At 42.1% G+C, this 23,294-nt stretch overlaps 1 protein-coding gene across 3 annotated transcripts in view; it reads left to right on the top strand.

Moving 5' to 3' along the window:
• Nucleotides 1-23,294, top strand: part of Nsmaf (neutral sphingomyelinase activation associated factor) — a 61,126-nt gene that overhangs the window by 15,121 nt on the left and 22,711 nt on the right. For all 3 annotated transcript variants that reach the window (XM_040741473.1, XM_040741474.1, XM_040741475.1), the window contains exons 3-19: nt 591-669; nt 771-838; nt 912-948; nt 4,010-4,060; nt 6,604-6,675; nt 7,046-7,093; nt 7,189-7,241; nt 12,496-12,625; nt 15,419-15,490; nt 16,796-16,904; nt 18,645-18,821; nt 20,398-20,477; nt 20,877-20,967; nt 21,055-21,118; nt 22,262-22,313; nt 22,401-22,521; nt 22,926-23,057. In XM_040741473.1, the coding sequence (XP_040597407.1) occupies nt 591-669; nt 771-838; nt 912-948; nt 4,010-4,060; nt 6,604-6,675; nt 7,046-7,093; nt 7,189-7,241; nt 12,496-12,625; nt 15,419-15,490; nt 16,796-16,904; nt 18,645-18,821; nt 20,398-20,477; nt 20,877-20,967; nt 21,055-21,118; nt 22,262-22,313; nt 22,401-22,521; nt 22,926-23,057 (1,436 nt within the window). The remainder of the gene's footprint in view (nt 1-590; nt 670-770; nt 839-911; nt 949-4,009; nt 4,061-6,603; nt 6,676-7,045; nt 7,094-7,188; nt 7,242-12,495; nt 12,626-15,418; nt 15,491-16,795; nt 16,905-18,644; nt 18,822-20,397; nt 20,478-20,876; nt 20,968-21,054; nt 21,119-22,261; nt 22,314-22,400; nt 22,522-22,925; nt 23,058-23,294) is intronic.

Below are 23,294 nucleotides of genomic sequence, written 5' to 3' on the forward strand. Positions count from 1 at the left end.
TCATATCACATAATCTTTAAAATTGCTTATTGCCATGAAGTAGATTTTTCCCTGAATACTTGAAGATCATTGTTTATGGTATTTTGTGTGTAAAATTCAAACTTAATTTTTCCATGGTTCAAAAAAGCAAAGAAACTCTTTTATGTAATTGATTGTACCAGTCTATTGTTTTCTGAGTAGTCCTTCCAGATGCTGAAGATGAGAAGCCCATGGAATCTGCTGAAAGCATTGCAGATGTAGCATGTGTCAGTTTCTGAGCCCGGGTTTCTCTGGGGAACAGTTGTGAAGACTCAAGGATGATGATATTGATGATGATGATGATGATGATGATGATGATGATAATGACAATTAATGAGGTTATGGGGCTGCACCCAACAAACAAAGCCACGACTTCAGCCTGAGTGGATTTCTTCAGCCTCCAGAGAGTGGAGCTGAAGGGACATGGTCATTTTCCATCGTGCTATACCATTTCTGTAGTTGCCAAGCTTTTAATAGCTAACACCTTACCAATCCACCATTTAGTTAAAATAAATAACTTTTTGTGATTTTCCCAGTGTTCAGCAAATAATCTCTTCTCCTTTGGCTCCTAGGAAAATCAGAGGCTCCTTAAAAATATGTTCAAAATCAGTGATTTTTGAACCAGATGCAATATCCCAGCCCATCATTAAGGTAAAGGTGTCTTAAATGTGAGCAGAAACATGCGTAACTGTGTGTATATGTGTACTTTTATCTTTGATTATTTTTGTAATATCCTCTCTAATTTTATACAGATTCCTTTGAGAGACTGTTTAAAAATAGGAAAACATGGAGAAAATGGAGCCCATAGACACTCTGCAAAGTATGTCATTTCACTTTTAATTTTACTTCAACAAAAGTTTACATATCCTGATGACGTTTTTTCTGTATTCTAGGGCAAAATCTTCAGGTATTTCCCTCATTTTCAGACAGGTGAGAAGCTTCTAGTAAAAATATTTTCTAAAAATGCTAGTATGTATTTTTCCAAACTTGTTAACATTTCTGTGCATGAGTGTGTATAATTTTTTTTGCATGATGAAATCATTTACTTATATAGAGATTGACTGATAACACTTGGATGTAGCCGTTTAAATGCCTTGAGAATTTAGTCGTTGAGAAACTTGTTAAAGGGTAAGATTCTCCCACTGGACCCTCCCTGTTTACTAGGTATAAGAACTGCAGTTTGTCCTCAGGAATGAAAGTGCAGCAGTTTATTCTGTGACCTCCCACTGCTAAAGCTGGGGAGCCAGCCCTAGCCCAGTTAGTGACCTCGGACTTATGCATGACAGCCCAGCAGTGCTCCAGAAGGATAGTCTGTCCTGTCAGGGGTGACCTGAGCTATTGTCTTTTGTTCATTCCAGATACTTAACTGTATTCACTTATGCAGCCGCCATTGCACTCAATTCAATGTTGGCATCATATGACAATTAAAATGTAGTTTTTCTGCTGGCAGATCATTGATTAGTTTGCAGATTTAAGAAATTAAATAAAGAGAGAGCAGAGGTCTTTCTTTCTTCCTTTGGTTTTTGATCTCACATTCTTTATCAGCCGTAGAATATCATCTGGGTTGCCTGGACTCCTGCAGCACTCTAGTTCTGTGCACTGGCAAGGTCCAGAGAAACATTCTCTGATCGAGTGACACACTGGAGCTCTTGGTCCAGAGAAACATTCTCTGATCGAGTGACACACTGGAGCTCTTGGTCCAGAGAAGAGAAATTCTCTGATCGAGTGACACACTGGAGCTCTTGGTCCAGAGAAGAGAAACGTTCTCTGATCGAGTGACACACTGGAGCTCTTGGTCCAGAGAAACATTCTCTGATCGAGTGACACACTGGAGCTCTTGGTCCAGAGAAACATTCTCTGATCGAGTGACACACTGGAGCTCTTGGTCCAGAGAAACATTCTCTGATCGAGTGACACACTGGAGCTCTTGGTCCAGAGAAGAGAAATTCTCTGATCGAGTGACACACTGGAGCTCTTGGTCCAGAGAAACATTCTCTGATCGAGTGACACACTGGAGCTCTTGGTCCAGAGAAACATTCTCTGATCGAGTGACACACTGGAGCTCTTGGTCCAGAGAAACATTCTCTGATCGAGTGACACACTGGAGCTCTTGGTCCAGAGAAGAGAAATTCTCTGATCGAGTGACACACTGGAGCTCTTGGTCCAGAGAAGAGAAACGTTCTCTTGTGACACACTTGAGCTCTTGGTCCAGAGAAGAGAAATTCTCTGATCGAGTGATACACTGGAGCTCTTGGTCCAGAGAAGAGAAACTCTCTGATCGAGTGACACACTGGAGCTCTTGGTCCAGAGAAGAGAAACGTTCTCTTGTGACACACTGGAGCTCTTGGTCCAGAGAAGAGAAATTCTCTGATCGAGTGACACACTGGAGCTCTTGGTCCAGAGAAGAGAAACGTTCTCTTGTGACACACTTGAGCTCTTGGTCAGAGAAAGCGTTCTCTTGTGACACACTGGAGCTCTTGGTCCAGAGAAGAGAAATTCTCTGATCGAGTGACACACTGGAGCTCTTGGTCCAGAGAAGAGAAACGTTCTCTGAGGAGTGACACACTGGAGCTCTTGGTCCAGAGAAGAGAAACGTTCTCTTGTGACACACTGGAGCTCTTGGGTGCAGAGATTTGCACAGTGCCTGGAGCATCTGGCTGTGGGGGTATACAGTGGGAGGAGGCAAGGGCAGCCACTGCTGCCTCAGTCACCGAACCCTTTGTTCATAGGACACAGCTTAACATGCGCTGACATTTATCCTATGAAATCTGGGAGATTTTGAATTAAGCAACTTTCTGTTAGTACCTTCTGTAATTCTAATTTTAAAGAAGAGATGAGCTATCTTCAACTTCATATTGAATGCCCCAGATGCAAACAGATACAGCCCATCGGTGCTTTGTGGGGGAGCCCTGTTACTATCCCCAGCCCCATGTGCTCACAAGTGTGTTTCTTATTCCATCATGAGCTGATTGCAGGGCATCCGTATCTTGGAAGGAAAGAGCACTTTTTTCTTTTTATAAAAGAACCACTTTTTTAGAGAACTACTAGTTTACGTAAAGGTTTGATAACTTCGTTTTAGAAACACAGCCCGGCATCCTTCCTCTTTTCATAATTTTAGGAAGAAATCTCAGATCAAACCAATTCAAAGGATTATTTTAAGCTTCATAGGGCAAGACTTTCACCAAGTCTCAGAAATAGGTTTTGGTACAGAGTTTTGCTTTCAGATTTTGTTGTTGTTATTGCTGTCGGAATAACATTTTTGTATATGTGATGTGTGTCTATGTATAAATATTAGTTTAAAGCTATCTGTTCCTTAGGGGAGATGGATGGTGAGGGGGAAAAAGCTCTCCTCCAGTGTCAGTTAGTGATAAATATTATGAAGAAAATGAAAAGCAGGACAGAAGTGTCCTGGGCATACCAGGGAGTGTTTCTGTGCTCAGTGAGACAGAGTGGTTAAGAAAGAGAGCCACTGGGCGGTGCCAGCAAGGCGAGGTGCCAGCAAGGCTAGCCGGCAGTGATCTTGAGATGTAGGAGCACAGTGAGGGTAGAAGGGGCAGAGTGGAACACCCTGGGAGGAAGTCTGGCTGACGCAGGAGCAGGCCACTGGCGCCTCTGAACCATGGTAAGGCTGCAGAGGAAAGAACAAATGGGAAAACCGCCTGGGAGCTAGAAGAGGAGGAGTCTGACCTAATTTGTATGCATTTGAAACCTTCTGGTGAAGGTCAAGAGTGAAGCCAGGAGACCATGAGGGCGTTCTGAACCCTGGTGCTCTGCATCAGGCTGGGAGAGCTCCCCATTATTTGGGTATATGCTAAAGACAAGCCTGGCAATGTGCTGATGACTTAGTAGTTACAGTGCATAAAGGAGAACAATCCAGAAAGACTTCCAAATAGAGCTTGTGTAACAATGTAAACACTGAATTCATAGTATCTTTATAGGAATTCTTCCCAGTGAAAACTTGGTTATTTCAGTGTTGCTTTGCCATTCTCAGGTCTATTTCATTAAAGAACACAATATTGTGGCACCATATAAGATAGAACGGGTAAGTAAAGTTTTTCATGTATTATTGGACATTTATACAGTGATTTTAAATAGTATGGATTTTTATGGTTCTATTAGCATCTTTAAATATGATAATACTGAGTATTTAAAAGTTTATTAATAATTATTGCAAAAGTACCCAAGGGATCTTTCACCTAATAGCAAAAGCTTTAGCCCTAATAGCAAAAGCTTAGAGATCGTATTATATTAGAAGTGGAAGAAATGGAGAGATGGCACAAGGGTTAAGAGCACTGGGGTTTTGTTGCACACACAGCAGCTAAAAACCATTTGTAGCTCCAGTTCTAGAGGATCTGATGTCCTCTTCTGGCCTCTGCAGGCACTGCACATATGTGCTACATAGACATATGTGCAGGCAAAATAACTATACACACAAAATAACACATCTTTTTAAGAAAGGAAGGAAGAAACTGAAGTCATAGTGTACAAATTTATAAGCATGTTTACTGTGTATCACTGGAAATTTTTTGCCTACTGTTACAGAAAATAATTTTTTTCCAATGTGTCTCTTTATTTATTTTTTTAATTTATTTTTTGTTATTTTAATTTTAAATAGTTTGATTTACATGTCAATCCTAGTTCCCTCTCCCTCCCCTCCTCCCACAGCCCCCCACCATTCCCCCATCCTCCCACCCTATTGCCAATTCTTTCCACATAGGGGATATCTAGAGTCTGTCATTTCATTCAGAGTAGGGTCCAGGCACTCCCCTAAGAGTCCAGGCTGAGAGAGCATCCCTCGTTGTGTTATGGAAACATGACGTCTGTTTGTATTCCAGGGATAAACACTGATCTACTGCCCAGGGCTCCATAGAATGCCCAGGCCTCCTCACTGACTCTCACATTCAGGGGGTCTGGATCAGTCCCATGCTGGCCTCCCAGCTGTCAGTCTGGGGTCCAAGAGCTATCCCCTGTTCGGATCAGCTGCCTCTGCTGTTTTTGCCAGCCCATTCTTTGCCAATTTGCTCATCGCTCCTCTCTCTCTGTTGCTGGGTTCCTTGGGTTCAGTTCAATGTTTAACTGTGGGTGTTTGCCTCTGCTTCCATCAGTCACTGGATGAAGTCTCCAGGATGGTTATAGACATCAAGTTCATTATCAGGAATGGGCATTCGGGGTGGTCTCTACACTATTGCACAGAAAATAAATTTTTAAGAGTATTCAAGAAATGCTTAATCAAATGCCTCATATTTGATAACAAACGTATAAAGTCTTAATTTGGTGGAAGTTACAAGGAGTTATCAAGGACACACTGGCCTATGTTGTTAGTCTTCATGCTGCAGCATACAGTGTAGAGAAGGTATCACTGTTACTAAAGGAGTTTTTATAGGACTAAGGGGTGGAGCTAGCTCCTAATAAGGACACTTCTGTGAATGAGAAAGGCCACACTGTCAGCAAACCTGGGTGACCTTTCCTCAGGTAGGTCTGCTAAGACCACCTAAAGTACAGCCATGTAGCTATCGATGCATGTGAGGGTTCTCTGGGGGCGTAGACCATCAGGATGTTTCATTTTTGTGTATGCGCGTGCGTGAGTGCATGCGTGCGTGCACCTGTGTATGCATAGTGCCTGGTGAGATTGAGATGAGAGTGTTATAAGGAATTTATTAAAGGAACCAATGTGGGACATAATAAACACCGAGACATCCAGCCTTACAATGTAAGATGAGTCTGTCTGAAGGGAGGGAAAGCTGAGAGTTCCAGCAGAAAGATAGCCACAAGGCAGTTTTTATCTGTAGTCTTTTGTTCTCTTTGAACCTTGACAGACAAGACCCACTTATGTAGAAGAGGGCAGTCTGTCTTAGTCTAGTGTTTCCATTTTAACTCTACTCAGATACTCCCTCGTGGACATACAGAAGCAATGTTTACTGGTGACCAACGAAATCGACATGGAATGTTGGCCATCATGTGCTCCTGTCCTCAGGGCACCCCAGTATATGGAGCGAATATTGAGGGAGATGAGGGAAAAACAGATATCAACACTGTGACAGTGAGAGATTTCTACAACACTCAACAAGAAGATCACACAAAGAACACCTGCCAGGAGCCAACACTGCAGGCCAGGTGGACTCATGGATACAGCACAGAACATTTCACACATCACATGTTAGGTCAAGAAAAAGCAAGCCTTAGCAAAGGTGAGGTTGAAATCCCTCACCACACTGAGGTGAAAACAGAACAGGAAAGCCACAGATAGTGCCGTTAGACTGCACAGTCTCCAGCCAGCAGTGGATCAAATAAAAGAGAAAGTTGCAAACACTGCATGACAAATGAAACAAAAAGAGATGCAACGATAGGAGGAATGAAAACTAGACGTCTACGTTACACAGGAAGAAAGACTCAACATAGAACTAACTCCACCCCTCAGGGAATGAGAACAGGAGGTCCAGACTGAGTGCGGGTGCATGGAAGGCAGTGAGTGACAAAACAGCCGTGGGTCTTGTTCTTGCTCGCACTCTCTCAGTTCTGGGGACATGGGCAGAAAAGAAGCATGCAGGTTGGCAGCTAATATGCTGCTGCTTCTGTCCTCATCAGGGAAAAATGGAGTATGTCTTTGAACTGGAGGTTTCTGGGAAGGTGGAAGATGTTGTGGAGACATTGCTACAGGTAAGCCAGCCATTCAATCTCACACCCACAGAACACAGAGCAGAGTGAGCTGGAAGCAGGGCCTCATATAGCTCAGGCTGGCCTCCCCCTGCCTCTCCCTCCCTGGGACTGGGGTTGAAGGCATGCACCACCACATCTGCTCGGGAACCATCTTTTAAATCTCGTATTTCATCTCACCCAGATAACTGTCACTTCTCTAAATACTCTGATTCACTTGAATTTGGAAACTTAAGTAGGAAAAGCCACAGACATCAGAAGTGACCTCCACTGTTACTAAGTGGCAGACTAATCAGTGTTTTCCCGTTGCCTCTAAAGAAATACCTGATGTTACCCGCATGGAAACTAATTGTGTATATTTGTCATATCGTAGTTGCACAGGGCATCTTGTCTTGATAAACTTGGTGACCAAACGGCCATGGTAAGTGTTGTGAACAATTGCTGTCTGACTAGGAGTTAACTTCTAATCAGCTCACTGGTACTAATGCCCATATTTTTAAATGGTTCTTCTTGTAGATAACAGCTATCTTGCAGTCACGATTGGCTAGGACATCATTTGACAAAAACAGGTAAGTTTCAAGATTTTGTTTTCTGACTAGAATGCAGTGAATGGCTCCGTCTGCAGGTCTCTTTCAGCATGCTCAACAGTGATGTGGGCTGGGATGTGGGGAGCATTGCCTAACACATATTAGGCTTTGGTTCTGGCCCCAGCACAGCTTGCATCTTATTCCAGACATGCTCATCTTAGGGAATGGGTTAGCCTAAGAATGATAACTCTCAGAGCTTCCTCTGCCCTTCTCCTTCCTGGCATCTGCCACTTAGAAAGTCTGTGCATCCCACCACTGCCATCTCTCTGGGATGGCCCCGGCGCACCATAGCAACCGTCAGCTCATATTCTCGATGCTGGTCTCTCTCCTCATTTCTTCACCCCACAACCTAGTGACGTCCTGAGTTGTGTCCTGTGTAAAGAACACATTTATCACTTGGCTGTTGGAAGTTACAGTGACCTGCTGCCTTGGCCTCGGCTGCTTCTGTGGCAGTGTTTGCTCACTGCTCAGTGCTCCAGGTGGCTGTTGGCACTCAAGAGTTCTGGGCTCTGGCTGCCTGCAAATGGAGCGAGGTCCTGAGGGTCAGCTACTCTCTGCCCTCTAAGCCTTTGTTGTGTTCTCTTGTTCCCCCTTCTCTTTCCTCCTTCATCTTAGCCCTTGGAACAGGTACCTGCCTGTCTTTTGCTTCTGGCTAACTGGGCTTTCTGATTTTAGCTTAGCTGTCAGTTCTTCAAGAGAGTCTTTCTTTGGCCCTTCAAATTGCATTGAGTACTTTCCTATCATTCCCCACAGGGACCAAGAGAGTATACTTACTGTCCTAATGGTTGTCCCATTGATTCTTTGCCTTATTAAGTATGCAATTCAGTTTCTGAAAATAATGATGCTATTTTTATTATCCTAGTTTCTTGTTTATTTCTTGCCTTAGATGTGGACTATTTGCCTATTTTTTATTTTATTTTTTGCTTTTTTTGCCTATGCTTTCATTTAACTTTCTTCTGTATTACTTCTTCTTCGCAGTAACTATTGGTACCTTGTAGTTCACAAGCTTCTATAACACCAGTTCTAGGAGAGCTGACCTCCTAGGGCCCCAGACACACAGGCGCACAAGCATACATATAAAATGAAATAAATAAATCTTAAGAAATTAAAAAGTGGTTCGCTTTGACAGTTTTAATTTATTTATTCAGAGCCTGAAATGCTATACTGAGGGACTTAGGGAGGTGTCTTTGCAGTGTGAAATAAAATATTCTAGTCATGTGCGCTGTTTCTAAAAAAGTGAAAGCAAACTTGAGAGCATAAGCTTTCATCATGTTTTGAAGATATGCTTCTTACTGAAGAAATAGGACTATATTTTCCCTACTTTTTATGTTAAAAGGGTTCAAACTCTATTAAGTTGAAAAAATAATATAATAAACACATATCCTATGACTTACTAGGTCTTTCCAGTTTGCTTCGAATATTGCCATGATCGTTGGTGTATTTGTGTCGCTGCTCTGGTGTGTGTGTTTGTTTTACTCAAGCTTTTTTCTTGTCATTATCCTCTCAGTAGTGCAGTAAGGTGGCTTCTGTGTAGCACTTGGAGGGCATCAGCTATTGTGAGTCATCTAGTTAGGCCAGTTCAACCTGCAGAGGAGGCGGCTGAGTTTATGCAAATATTGTGTCCTTGTAGATAAGGAATTTGGGCAACTGCAGATTTGGGTGTGTGCATGTGTGTGTGGGTGCATACACAGGCACATCTCTATGTAGTATATATGTATGTGTTTGCATGCTGAGTATAATTTTTCAAATTGTTTGATACTAAGTTGCAGTACATCATGGCAGTGTCCCATCAGTACTTAGGTGTGCATGTGTTAAGGAGGACATTCTTACCATCCTTGGTATCCAATTAGTCACAATTCATATTCACCCAAAGTTTTTTTCTTTAGTTTTGAATGGTTTTAAGTTTGTAAATGAAGGAGTCTGTAGAACTCCTCATTAGTCACTGAGCTCCCCAGTGTTAGGTATTTGTTGTGTATTTTCTGGGCACATTTCTAGGTATTTGCTTGATGCTATTGAAATTTTCTTTTCCAAATATTTGTTACCGGTATACAGATACAATAACTTCTTTTCTTTTAAATATTGACCTTTTACTCTGCCTGACACTTTTAAATTCATGCAACATGGGTTTTTAGAAGAATCTATATTATTTTCATGTTTGTAATCATTCCTGGACAAGGGCAGTTTCACAGAAATTTCTGTTTATTTTCTACTTGCCATCTCATTGTATGTATTTGTTAATGAATATCTTAGGGGCAGAAACTCTGCCTTTTTCTTCATACTGAGAGAAGATGGTTTAGTGTTTGTCATTAAGGAATGATGCTAGCTATAAGGTTTTCATCAACACTCATTGTCACAATGAGGAAGCTCACTTTTATTTTGCTGAATGTTTTTTGCAGTAAAAAGTAACAGATTTTGTCAAATATTTTTTCTGTACGTATGGACATCATTTTTCTCATTTATTGTTAATATTATAATGTATGTTGATTTTTTAGAGTTAAATGAACTTCGTATTCTTGTAAAAATATTTAAGATCATGGTGTGTGATCCTCTCTATTGCCTTGCAGACATGTTATCAGATTTTCTCACATCTGTAGACATGCAGGACATTGCTCTGTCATTCACTAATAGTTGTACAAGACTCTGCTGGCCTCATAGAACAGATTTGGATGTGTTCTGTGATCCTATGTTTGAAAGATGAATGAGGCTTGGTGGTATTCTTTACAGTTCTCTGTATAATTTACAGATAAAGCTGTATAAATATGAAGTATTCTTAGGGATTGTACTTGATAGAGTTTATTTTTATTGCCATCATCATTATTACTGTTATTTTGAGAGAAGGTCTTGCTGTATGGCTCAAACTTGCAATCATTTTGCTTGAGTCTCCTCAGCATTGTGAAAGAAATATGGACCAACACACCTAATTTATCTTATTTCTTTATGTTTGATTTGTAATGTGTATGGATTTTTGCCTGTGTGTGTCTAAGTATGTACCATGTGCATTTCTGGTACCCATGGAGCCCAGGAGAGAACTTTGGTTTCCCTAAAACTGGAGCTACAGATGGTTGTGAGCCGCTATGTGGGCGCTAGGAATAAAACCCCAATCCTGAAGAGCAGCAAGTGCTCTTAACCACTGAGCCATCTTTTCAGCCCTGGCTTACTTATTTTTTTAAAATTAGGTACAGAACTATAATTTACAAGCAGTTTTTTGTATCTATTTTGATATATTGTATATTTCAAAAATGTGTCCATTTTGTCTGGCTTACCAGACACGTATTTCTTAGTGTCATTTAACACTTGTAAAACATTTATTTATTTAGTTGAGAGTGAACTGCAGGTGTGTGCATGCCTTGACACATGTGGAGATCAGAGGACAACTCTCACAAGTCAGTTCTCTCCTCTCACCGGGTGGGTCCTAGAAGTTTCATGCCAGCAGACTTCCTAGTCTGGGGTATTTATGCCTTATGTTGATACTTTTCGTTTTCCATTTTCCCTTATCAGTGTTGTGAAGGGATTACCAACTATTAACCTCAAGTAATGCCCTTCGTCTTAGTTATGTTTCTAGTCAGCCATTTTATTTACGCAGATGCCCACTTTTATGATTTCTTTCTTCAGCTTACAGAGAGCTGAGGAAGCGTCATTGGGTGCGAAGAGCAAAACTGTAGTGGCAGGCATTACTAGGCCTCACTTCCTTTTGTCACAGTAGCACTTTAACTCGGCCTTCCTCCAAAGTGCTACTCCAGCCCAGGTTTCTTTGTTGTTCATTTTGTAGCTAACTTATGGGTGATTAGAAATAGGTTGCTTACTTTTCACACAGTTGAGGAGTTGATCAGAAAATGTGTTCTATGTGTCAGTCTTTTGGTGTTTGTTTGAATCTGTCTCATAGCCCGATATATGGTTGATCTTGGTGAATATTTCCTGTCTCCAGTAGCTCTAGACTCCAGGGTCTGTAATAGTGCTTACCTGATGGTTGGGTCCAGTGAATATACCACGTGGCTGCTTTGTTGACTTGCTCATCATTTGCTGGAGAGAGGTGGTAAAGCTGATAGCAATGATTATGGAATTCCTTCCTTTTCCCTGAAGCTGTCCTGGCGTACAGACTTTATTACTCCCATGAGGCCACCCTCTTTCTGCCACTTTCCTGTTGGTCTCTTCATTCTTCATGCCTGCACCCTTGGGCTTCTGTTTGGTTCTAAGAACTCGTGAGGATTGTTCAACTTACGAGTTGTTTGTGATCACCAGGTGAAAACCTCGGGTCTCTTCCAGCTTTCATATTTTTACTTAGAGAAAAGTTTGTCCCATTTGTCATGTCCTGACTTTCCTTACTTGTCCTTGGTGCCAGGATCGAGCCAGGGCTCCTGCATGATAAGCACACACTCCAGTGCTGAGCTGCACTCCCAGGCCCATAAGATTTGCTTGTAATTCAGGTTTTTTTTTTTTTTGTTTTTTGTTTTTTTGTTTGTTTGTTTGGTTTTTCGAGACAGGGTTTCTCTGTGGCTTTGGAGGCTGTCCTGGAACTCGCTCTGTAGACCAGGCTGGCCTCGAACTCACAGAGATCCGCCTGCCTCTGCCTCCCGAGTGCTGGGACTAAAGGCGTGTGCCACCAATGCCCGGCTGTAATTCAGTTTTTTAACCAAGTCATTACCCTAAAATATTGACAACTTGGTTGTTTCTGTACTACTTTTTAAATTAACATATCAGAAATGGAGTTGTCTTTTTAGTTAAACATTTAAGCGTAGGAAAGGCATCTTTGAGTGGTTTTACGCATAGAAATGAAACCGAGTTTTAAGTAATTGGAATTATGTGTTCAAAACCTGAAAAAGTAAATGTGCTAAAGATATGGTCTTGCTTTGTGTCCCAGGCTACTCGGAAACTCAGGTTACTCCTGCCTCAGTCTCCCTCATGCTGGAATAATAATGGGTGTGTGTGTATCTGTGCTCTACAAGTACTCTTAACCATGTAAAAAAAAGTAGGATGTAACATGGATGTAGGAATAGCTTCAGGACTGCTCATTTTGGGTGAGATTTTGTTTCTGTGAAATGTAATCTCTTTTGTTAACAAAAAGTCGGGCTTCCATTATACCATCTAAAAGAATGTCAACCTATTTAAGCAGACAATTTACATTTCCACCTTCTTCACATTAGTTGTAGTGTTTAGACAGATAGCAGACAAATTTACAGTGTGGTTAAACCTAGAGAGTAGATAAACTTCTGACTTTTACTGTAAAACATCTTTGCAGGTTCCAAAGTGTTTCTGAAAAGCTGCATATGGAGTGCAAAGCTGAGATGGTGACGCCTCTGGTGACGAACCCAGGACATGTGTGCATTACAGACACCAACCTGTATTTCCAGCCTCTCAATGGACACCCGGTACATAGATCACACCACATAGGTCACGTGCTGCATGTGTAGGTCACAGGGCATGTACAGTGCTTGCTTCTGTCTTCCAGCTTGATTTTCCAGGACCTGACATCAGAGTTACTGTTTTGAGTGACTTGAGTTACTTTCCCCTCACTCTGGGGGGGAAGGCCAAAGACATTTGGCAGCCTCAGGTAGCCGTGTGACTTCCTGATGCCCGGCTGGGTTGGGTGCACACTCATCTGACTGCAGCCTCCTCTGATCCCTGTTCAGCCATCCTTATTCCTAGTAGTGTGTAGGGAAACTCCACCCCTCCCGATGTGGTTACATCAAGGGAGATTTATCCTTCTTCTAAGAAGCGCAGGGGATGATACCAAGAAAGTGCTGTAATGAATGAGAAATTGGTCTCCTGTGTGCACTTGCCTGTGTGTAAGCATGGAGCGGCCCCGCTTGTTTCTCCTCCATTGCAGTGTTTTCTGTGAGTATGAGCTTCTCTCATAGCCAATGTGGGGTTCTGTAGAGATGCTACAGCCTGGCTTTATGGGACTCTTCCCATAGTCTAGGATTCCTCCCATTATCTCTTTTTTTTTTTAATTTTTTTTTATTTTGGTTATTTTTTTTTAATTTTAAATAGCTTGTTTTACATGTCAATCCCAGTTCCCTCTCCCTCCCCTCCTCCCGCACTCCCCTTCCACCCTCCCTCCCACCCTATTGCCAAATCCTTCCACATAGGGGATGTCTAGAGTCTGTCATTTTACTCTTGGTAGGGTCAAGGCACTCCCCTAAGAGTCCAGGCTGAGAGAGCATCTCTCTTTGTGCTATAGGCACATGAAGACAGATTGTATACCAGGGATAGACACTGATCCACAGCTCAGAGCCCCATAGGTTGTCCAGGCCTTCTCACTGACACTCACATTTGGGGGGTCCAGATCAGTCCCATTCTGGCCTCCCCCTGTCGGTCTGGGGTCCAAGAGCACTCCCCTGTTCAGATCAGCTGTCTCTGCTGGTTTTGCCAGCCCATTCTTTGCCAATTTGCTCATCATTCCTCTCTCTCTGTCACTGGGTTCCTTGGGTTCAGTTCAGTGCTTAGTTGTGTGTTTGCCTCTGCTTCCATCAGTCCCAGGATGAAGGCTCCCGGATAGTTATAGACATCAAGTTCATTATCAGGAATGGGCATTCGAGGTGGTCCTTCCACTATTGCTTAGCTTGCCAATTGATGTTATACCTTTAGATCACTCAAGGTCACTCTGGTGCCTGATCTGTCTTCGATCCTATGATTCCCTCTTCCCCCTATTCTACCCCCACCCCCTCAACTTCCTGTTCCCCCATGACCAACTCCCTTCCTCTTTACCCCCTCTATTCTTCCCAGGTCCCACTACCCCCCCCCCCCTCGCCCTGGAAAAGAATGAACGTTAGACTTAAAACTGTGCCAGGAAGTAAACAAACTCATCTCTACAATAATTTGTAAAGATGTGTTGCTCACTCAGTGATAGTCCTTTGGGAGTGGACTGAGAAAGGAACAGAAGTCCTGTCCCTCTGGCCACACATTGGACCATTTGACAGGGCACTTTAACTGACAGGGAGTGTTTTCCTGGACATTCTCCAGGCTGGTCATTGGCTCTAAACTGAAGTCAGACATGGTGTTTTAGTGATTTTGTCCACTAGGTGGTGGCACATACTGGTCAAATCCTACAGTCATAGCACATGGCTGGTTGGCATGGGTTCTCTAAGGTTAGCTACTAATACTATTTTTAGTCAAAAACTTGTAGAAAAATGTGTGGCAGCACAGCTTCAGGGGACACAGTGAGCACATATTTCTTCCCAAAGCCCTGGCCAGGCTTCTTGGACTGCATTAGGGTCTTTAAGGACTTTCTCATTGTTGCAGAGCCTGGCTTTCCTATCACCTGGGAGCAGGGATGTAGAAGCTTTGCATTTTAGCTGAGCACATGGTACGTTCTGTTTTTGATTCTCTCTTATTATTCTTTTCAAGCTCAAGAGAATCGAAAACATTTTTTTCTTTAAAGCAGAAAGCCTTACCTTATGTTGTAATTTATAAAGTCTGTAATAAAGGAAATTAAAAATATTATTCTTTGGGGGGGAAAAAGGTTGTTAGGACAAAGCAAACCCTACATCAAAGCTCAGGGCTGGAGGGACGGTTTGTTAATTAAGAGCATGCACTTGCCAGTCATCAGGACCAGAGCTAGAATCCTAGCCCCCACAGAGCCCACAGTGTCCCACCATACCTGTGTCTCTGCTCTGAACCAAGTGGAGATAGTCGGGAAAGACCCTGCCCTAAAGAATGGGTGGAGATTGGTAGCACAGGATACCTGATAACTTCTCCTGGTTCACACGTGAACACACAGTTACATGTAGCTCCTCACACGTGTGTATGCATACACTCAAATACTAATACACAGGTACATGTAGCCCCTCACACACAGGTGCATGCATGCACTCACACACACACACACACACACACACACACACACACACACAATAAATAAATAAATGTTTTGAAGCAGCGAACTTCTTGAGTGTTCCGCACCACACAGTCACGCTTGTAGTAGCCTGAAAGATGAGTGTACCATTATCATCTGAGTTTACTGAGGAGGATTAGGAGAGATGTCAGAGTAAACTGTGAAATCAGGTACCATTTGTTCCAAGATCTCCCTTAGCTGTTCAACCGCAGCACCCTGGGAAGGCAAGGATGTGTGGCTCTTTCCCTCCCTGCTGTAAGATACAAAAGAACAACTTCTAATTGTGTTAGAATGGTGACTCTTGATACTGCCTTTGTCCTTTTTAAAGAAACCTGTGGTCCAGATAACACTCCAAGATGTTCGGCGCATTTACAAAAGAAGGCACGGCCTCATGCCCTTGGTGAGTTCAGTTGATGGGTGCAATGCAGCAGCTAATTGACGTACAGGCCCCTGAGGCGGGCCTGACAGCCCAGGTGTGCTGAATGTGAGCATGTGGAGCTAGACATTGATAGAAGAATAACTCTGCTCTGGAAGTAAGAGCTTGCATTGCAGAAATATTTTTTGTTCAAAGAGCGAAAAGGCTAGAGAGTCCCTGAGTTTCTCACTCCTGAGTTTTTAGAACTTCTGGACTAAGACTAGAACGATGCTTGCAGGGCAGTCCAGAGTCCTCCCGCAGCAGCCGGGTCTCCAGAGAAACACTGGGAAGATCAGTAATACAGTAATACAGCCACAGCAGTTAATTTAGCCTTCGAGCTTAGGGAGAAACAGAGAAGATTGCCATTAAAGCATAAGGAGCTTCTTCCTGCCACCTCCTCGCTGCGCAAACACCACTCCCACATTTATCTCACATAGAAACTAGTCACTAGTGAGTAGATGGCTCCAAGGTGTTTTGAACTGATATCAATATAAGTTCATTTTCCTTTGCAGGTTATAAGTAGCTCATTTGCAAAATTCAAGCACTTTGCTACCTGTTTTGTATCCATTTCTTGCAATAATAGAAAATTACAAAAACCAGATCCTATTAAAAATCTTGTGCTGTCAGTATAGGAGAGCAGTCAGTAAAAGTGAAGAAACTAGCATTGCTTACCCAGGAATTATCTCCCTAACTTCTCTAGCTAGTGAATACCAATGGCCCGGACTTGAGCCCAGGACCCATCTGGGCCCTCCTGGTTGTCTTCTCCCATATTTCTTTGCCAGCACAATGCCCACGAAGCTTACAGCTTTCTTTTCACTTGAGACTTGACCTTCCTACAGCCCAGGTGGCGCAGAGCTCAAGATCTCCTGCCTCTGCCTCCGTAGTGCTAAGCAAACAGACATTCAGCTCATAGATTCCTTCAGAATAACCACAGCTGAATGGGTTATTTGCTTATTAATTTGTTGTTTCATAGTTATTCAATTTGTACAAGAAAGCTATGTGGGTTCATTGGCAATCTAATTTTAAATTTCAGAATAATAAGCTATTGTCATTAGCAATATTTGGTACTAAAGAGAATTGCATTGTTTGACTAATGAATATCTCTTATTCTTAAGATGTTTGTAAGAAAGCATATATGAATATAGGGATGTATATCCTGAGTCAAATTAGAAGTGTAAGCAAGGTCTAAAGCCCAAGCATATAAATGCTTGGCTGACATTTATGATTGTGTACTTGTGTGATTTCAGGATGAACATGGAACTATTTGTTTTGTTCTTTCTGAATTTTTAGGGCTTGGAAGTGTTTTGCACAGAAGATGACCTGTGTTCCGACATATACCTAAAGTTCTATGAGCCTCAGGACAGAGATGACCTCTATTTCTATATTGCCACGTACCTAGGTTTGCTGGCCTCACTTCATTGTCTGTGCATGTAAAGGTAGCTCAAGTCCTCAGAAGCCCGGACAGCAAATAAGAGAAGAAACATTGTTTTGCCATAGTTTTACTTTTTGTTCTGATAGATTATCTTAGAGACAAGGCAAATGTGAATTCTTTTTGGGAATAGCTCATTTGTGTGTTTTGAAAGCTCTTGATGAATATGTTTAAATGTTTCTCTATTTTAATGATCTCCAACCTGAGTGGGTTACAAAGAGTCTACCCGAGAGTTTTGTCACGTAATGATTTAACTTGTGAAAACCAAAACTGAGTTTTTTTTTTGAGGTGGGCATATATGTTTGTGATCATTAGTTGAGGTGTTCATCACAGAGCCAGGACATTGTGGATGGAGCGGGTGAACCCACTGTGCTCAGCTCAGCACCCTTGAGAGACAATCTACTGTCCTTAGAAAAGACTCCTCAGCCCTCATGGAAAATGGGAAGTTCTCCACCTTTATCAGAAAAGTCCCCTACATTTTCATCAGTTTTATTAAGCTATATGACTAAATTAAATTCCTAATTTACATGAATGTCATATCACTAAAAAGGAATGATTTCTTAAATAGGAGTTGAGATTTTATTAATGCATCCTAATTGGTTTCTCTCTGGTATACAGTGAGATCATTTCTAGATGTGTGGTGAAGGATCTTTCCCGCAACTGAAATTTCCTTTTAGGGAAGGCTTTTATTCCAGCAGGAATCTGTTTGATCTCACAGTAGCTTATAGTTATTTTCCCCTCTTTGAGCCTTTACATTAATATAGCAAATGATCAGAGATGTACTATAAGTGTGTTTTTGTCTTCTGAGCCCCACGATGGAGAACTCACAGTCTTCGGGAGAATACTGAAGTTGCAGTCGAAGCCCCTCCCTCTCTCTACTTGCTCTCTAGCTGCCACTCTGTCTGGCTCATTTCTAAGTTTGCTCAAGCTTTTCCAGAGGATTCCAAGAGCTAAAAATGTAAAGAAAGATTTCCATTCTTTGAAGCCTTTCCTGGTAGCTAATTAGAAACTTGGTAAGAAGTAAATAAGAAGACGTACACAATGAAACAGCACAGGGGTCAAGATGCTGGATGCATCCAGTAAAGAGTTTTAGGTTCAGAAAAGCAGAATTTTCTAACCAAAATAACAAATCCAATTTATTTGTAGGAGAGTTGAGTCATTCTGACCTTTCTGAAATTGTAGTCTCACTAAGAGGCCATTTTTCCCGGGAGAACCTTTATTCTGGTTTAATAATTAGTCCTACAAAAATCTCCCTTTTTCTTTGGCAGTTTTGTGTTAACAAGTTCATAGATAATATATTGCTATTGATAAATTGGCAGTAGTCCACCTCTTCAGAATCTAAAAAACATTAATTAAGTCCCAAATGGTTCTGTTCTGCCTTCCTAAAAAAATGAGGGGAAGTGTGCACAAGTGGCCATGGTTTCTAAAAATTCATCAAACTGAGCACATTTGATAGAACTCTGTGTTATTCATTGGGTAATTGTCATCTGCCACATAGTGCTTGTGTGTTCACTCCATGGTCTGTTCAAGTTATGTAATATTTGGGAGTGGTTTGATAGTTGTTCAATATATTTAATAACTTCTTATCCAGGATCTTTGTGAAAACAAATCAACATTTCGGAAACACTGAGGAAGCTAGTTCTGTCACATTAAGTAGAAGCTGGCCAGTTATCTGTGAAGGACAGTGACCACTCCGCCTCTCTCCCCCAGAACACCATGTCGCAGAACACACTGCAGAGAGCTACATGCTACAGTGGCAGCGAGGGCACCTCTCCAACTACCAGTACCTGCTCCACCTCAACAACCTGGCCGACCGCAGCTGCAATGACCTCTCCCAGTACCCCGTGTTTCCATGGATAATAAATGACTACTCCAGCCCCGAGTTAGGTGAGCACTGTCAAGCATAAGTTCTGATGAGAATCTGCTTCCAAAAGGGAGGATGCATTTTATATCATATCGGGTTACAGGACCAAATCAGAACTCATTTCAGTTTTCTCACTGAAGACTGCCAATTTCCATTTCAAAATATTGGACAAATATTGTGTAAATAGTGTTTTATGTGTATTTATTTCTTCTGGAAGGTTATACATAGGATATGTGTGGGTAGTCTTAGTTCAGTCTTCCCACTATTGAGTGTAAATGCCAAGTTTTGAAATACTTAAATTTCTCACTGAAAATTTCATTATTATTTTAAATTCACATTGGAATTTTTGAATACCAAAAAACAAACAACAACAACAACAAAAACCCAACCATCCACTAATCACAGGAGGAAATGGAAGTGATCCATAGTCAGATTATGAGAGGTGAGAGTATTCCTCAGGCTTTTGTGTTGTTACTATGACAAAACACCTGAGAAAACCAAATTATAGGGGGAAAGATTGATCTTAGCCCCTGGTTTCAAAGGGTTCAGTGCACCGTGGCAAGGACATTAAGCAGAGCCAGGAAGCATGTTAGCCAGGAAGCAGGGAAGGAAAGAGCAAAGAGCTAGGATAAGATACGGCCTAGAAGACATGCCCTAGTGACCTCCCTCCTCCAGAGGCCTGCCTCCTCTTTTCACTCCTTTTAGTACTGACATCATGTCACGAATCAACCGAAGGATTAATCCATTCATTAGGGAAGAGCCCAGTGTGATAGTGTTGTAATTTTATATAATATTGTAAAATTGTATATTATGATCAGATACTTCTTTTTTGACAGTTCAGTAAGTTGAATCATTTGTCATTGAAAGTGGTAATACATTGTCTAGGGATATAAGAATATATTTCTTTGCTAATTTTTTAATCTTTTATTTTTTAATTTTGCTGATATAGCTGGGTGGTGGTGCATGCCTTTAATCCCAGTACTCTGGAGGCAAAGGCAGGTGGATCTCTGTGAGTTCCAGGCTAGCCTGGTCTGTAGAGTGAGAGTTCCATGACAGCCAGGGCTACACAGAGAAATCCTGTCTCAAAAAACAGAAAAGAAAAAAATTGTTTTCTAATGTCACAAAAGAATATTCTGTCTAGTTCAGACATAGAAAGTAAACCTTTGTAGAAGAATATGGATTTAAAATTTTGTTTTTGTAATTTTACTTGGATTAATTAGGCTTCCTCAGTATTTGATTAGAAAGTACTTTAAAATGATAGTTATTTATTTCTTTATGTGTGTGAGTGTACATGTGCCAAGGTTAGAAGTCATTTCTCGCCCTCCACCAGGTGGGCCCCAGGGATTGGACACAGGTTGTCAGCCTCCATGGCAGGTGTCTTGCCCACAGACCCATCTGGCCTGCTGTAGACAACCTTTTTTTAAACAGTCTGTATTCAGGGTGTCTCGTGCTACAGACGTTACTGTTAAGTGGATGTAGTTTTGTTTCCTCCAGCTATATGAATAACATAGTGCTCACTCCTCGTGGGTCTATCTCATGTAAGACTACTCTGTAGAAACTAGTGTGAACTGGCTCATGTCACGGTGTTTATATTTACAGATTTGTCAAATCCCGGAACCTTCCGAGATCTTAGTAAGCCGGTGGGAGCCCTAAACCAGGAACGGCTGGAGAGACTACTGGTATGTGTGTGGAGCTTGTGGCTTCGAAGCAGCCTCACAAATCATGGCCTGTGCTTGCTCAGTAGCTGAGGCTCAGTCCCCATGCTTAGCCCATTCCTGCCATGACCTGCGGATAACTGTTTGTGGGTGTTTGTCTTTAATTTGGGAAGTAGAAGGATGACCTGCTTGAATTATTTTCATGAAGATAATCTTTGATAAACTGCAAAAGAGGTGCACGCAATTAGTTCTGTTGTTGGATGTCAGCACCATCAGCACCAGAAGCCTAGGAACGAGCACTGTCACACATGCGCATCTCACTGGCCCTCTGCTGTGAGGAACAGTGTGTCAGGATCTCCACTAAGGGTTGACACCTGAGTCAGGTACTGTCTCACAGTCAACACATTTGTTCTTATGTTGTAGACTCGGTACCAGGAAATGCCCGAGCCGAAGTTCATGTACGGGAGTCACTACTCTTCCCCAGGCTATGTGCTCTTTTACCTCGTTAGGATCGGTAAGGCTCTTGCATCATCGACAAGTTCCACTTGGATTCTCAGATAGTTCTGCAGTCTGATTTAACCCTGTCTTTCCCCCCCTCTAGCACCAGAGTATATGCTATGTCTACAGAATGGAAGATTTGATAATGCAGATAGAATGTTCAACAGGTTTGATAAAACACCTCACCATATTGAACACTTTCTGATTTTATATGTGCAGTATGCTTTTTTATATATATATATATATATATATATATATATATATATATATATATTCTGGATATAAATAGAAATGCAAAGAAATGTAAAGTCTAACCAGGCCTGAAGGCATATACTTTTAATCCCAATACTCAAGAATCAGAGGCAGGTGGATCTTTGAAAGTTCCTGGTCAGCCTGGTCTTTATAGAGAGTTCCAGGATGGCCATGGTGAGACCTTGTCTCAAAAACAAGTCATTTCTTTCAACTTTCATAATGTATGTATATGTAGGGAAACATGTTTTTTGTTAATATTAATTTATCCTATATGTACGCGTGTTTGCCTGCATGTATGTATGTGTGCCATGTGCATGCCCTAGCTACAGAAGCCAGAAGATGCCTGGAACTGGAGTTACAGATAGTTGTGACCCACCATGTGGGGGCTGGAGATCTACCCCAGGTTCCTGAGCTGTCTCTCCAGCCCTAGGAACAGATTCTTGTTTTGTTTGTTTCAAGACAGAGTTTCTCTGTGTAGCCCATGCTATTCTGGAATTCATTTCATAAAACAGGCTGGCCTTGAACTCTGAGATCCACCTACCTCTGCCTCCTGGGTGCTGGTATTAAATTTAGGCTTGTGCCACCACACCCGGCTTACGCACAGATTTTTAAATACAGATTTTTTCTCCTGTCCCGTGTAGCCTGAGCAGAGTTTTTCCCATACTATGAATAATATTTTGAAACAATAAGTTTAAAATTTATTATTATATTTTAGAATATACCACAATTTACTTAAACTATTATTCTCTGTTGAGACAGTGTGCCTGTGGTGGTGTGGGGCAGTGTGGTGTGCACCTTCCATGGGGCTGTGTGCCTGTGGTGGTGTGGGATGGTGGGCTTGCTTCACTCCCCTGTGAATCTGGTGAAGTCCCACCAGCCCTCGGGGCCACACTTTTCTTTTTGGTCAAGGGGCCTCGCGTGCATGTTAAAATCTGTGTGAGTGAGAAAACCGGAGCTCCGGAGTCCAGAGCAGTAGGTATTGGTGGGAGGATTACAGGAGAGCTGCTGCTGTTTGTAGCTCAGGCTGATCATGGCTATATCGCTCCTTTTTTATCTAGTATTGCAGAAACCTGGAAAAACTGTTTGGATGGTGCAACGGATTTCAAGGAGGTAAGATGTTGAGGAAGCTGGCGGTCCGCAGGGCTTTGGTTTCTAAATTCTTCAAAAAACATGTTGCCCTCACACGCACACTTGCAGTTGATTCCAGAATTTTATGACGAAGACGTCAGCTTTCTAGTCAATAGTCTGAAGTTGGATCTGGGAAAGAGACAAGGAGGACAGATGGTTGACGACGTGGAGCTTCCAGCATGGGCCTCAAGTGAGTACCTCCTGAGGCATGGCGGGACAGCATGTTGCATGCTTTCCCAGGTAGTGCAGTCTGGGTGTCAGTCACTGTCTTGTATTACTTGTGGCTTTTTAAAATGCCTACTTAGTTGAACTAGAATCTGTGTATCCCAGTCAGAAATATGCTGAGTCTGAATTATAAAGCCATCAATATATGTTGACAGACCTAAATGTTATAAAAATGGTTTCTGCCGCTTTCTCCAGAAAAAAAATGTAAGATGAAGAATAAAATTCATTATAAATATGTATGTCTTTGAAATTAAAAAAAATATGTATCTCTCATCTCCTAGAAGTTTTATGCACAAATGGGTAGGTACAAGAAATGAGAGAAAGTACAATAGAGATGGAATAAAATTCTAATGACGTCTCCCCTCACAGGTCCCCAAGACTTTCTCCAGAAGAACAAAGATGCATTGGAAAGCAGCTATGTGTCCGAGCACCTTCACGAGTGGATTGATCTGATATTTGGCTATAAGCAGAAAGGGAGTGAGGCTGTAGGGGCCCATAACGGTATGTAACATTGGCTGACATTTCACTCAGTGTGGGTTCAGAAAGCAGGCAGGAAGACAAACGAGCTGGAGACCCAGTGCTCTGGAGGATGAAGACAGGGGAGCATGTGCTCAAGACCAGTCTGGGCTACATGTGTAGACTCTGCAAACCAAGCAAAAACCTCTATTATAGAAAAATGACCTAAACTGGGCGGTGGTGGCGCACACCTTTAATCCCAGCACTTGGGAGGCAGAGGCA

This window comes from Mesocricetus auratus, unplaced genomic scaffold (genome assembly GCF_017639785.1).
Source record: "Mesocricetus auratus isolate SY011 unplaced genomic scaffold, BCM_Maur_2.0 Super-Scaffold_6730, whole genome shotgun sequence".
Taxonomy (NCBI): domain Eukaryota; kingdom Metazoa; phylum Chordata; class Mammalia; order Rodentia; family Cricetidae; genus Mesocricetus; species Mesocricetus auratus.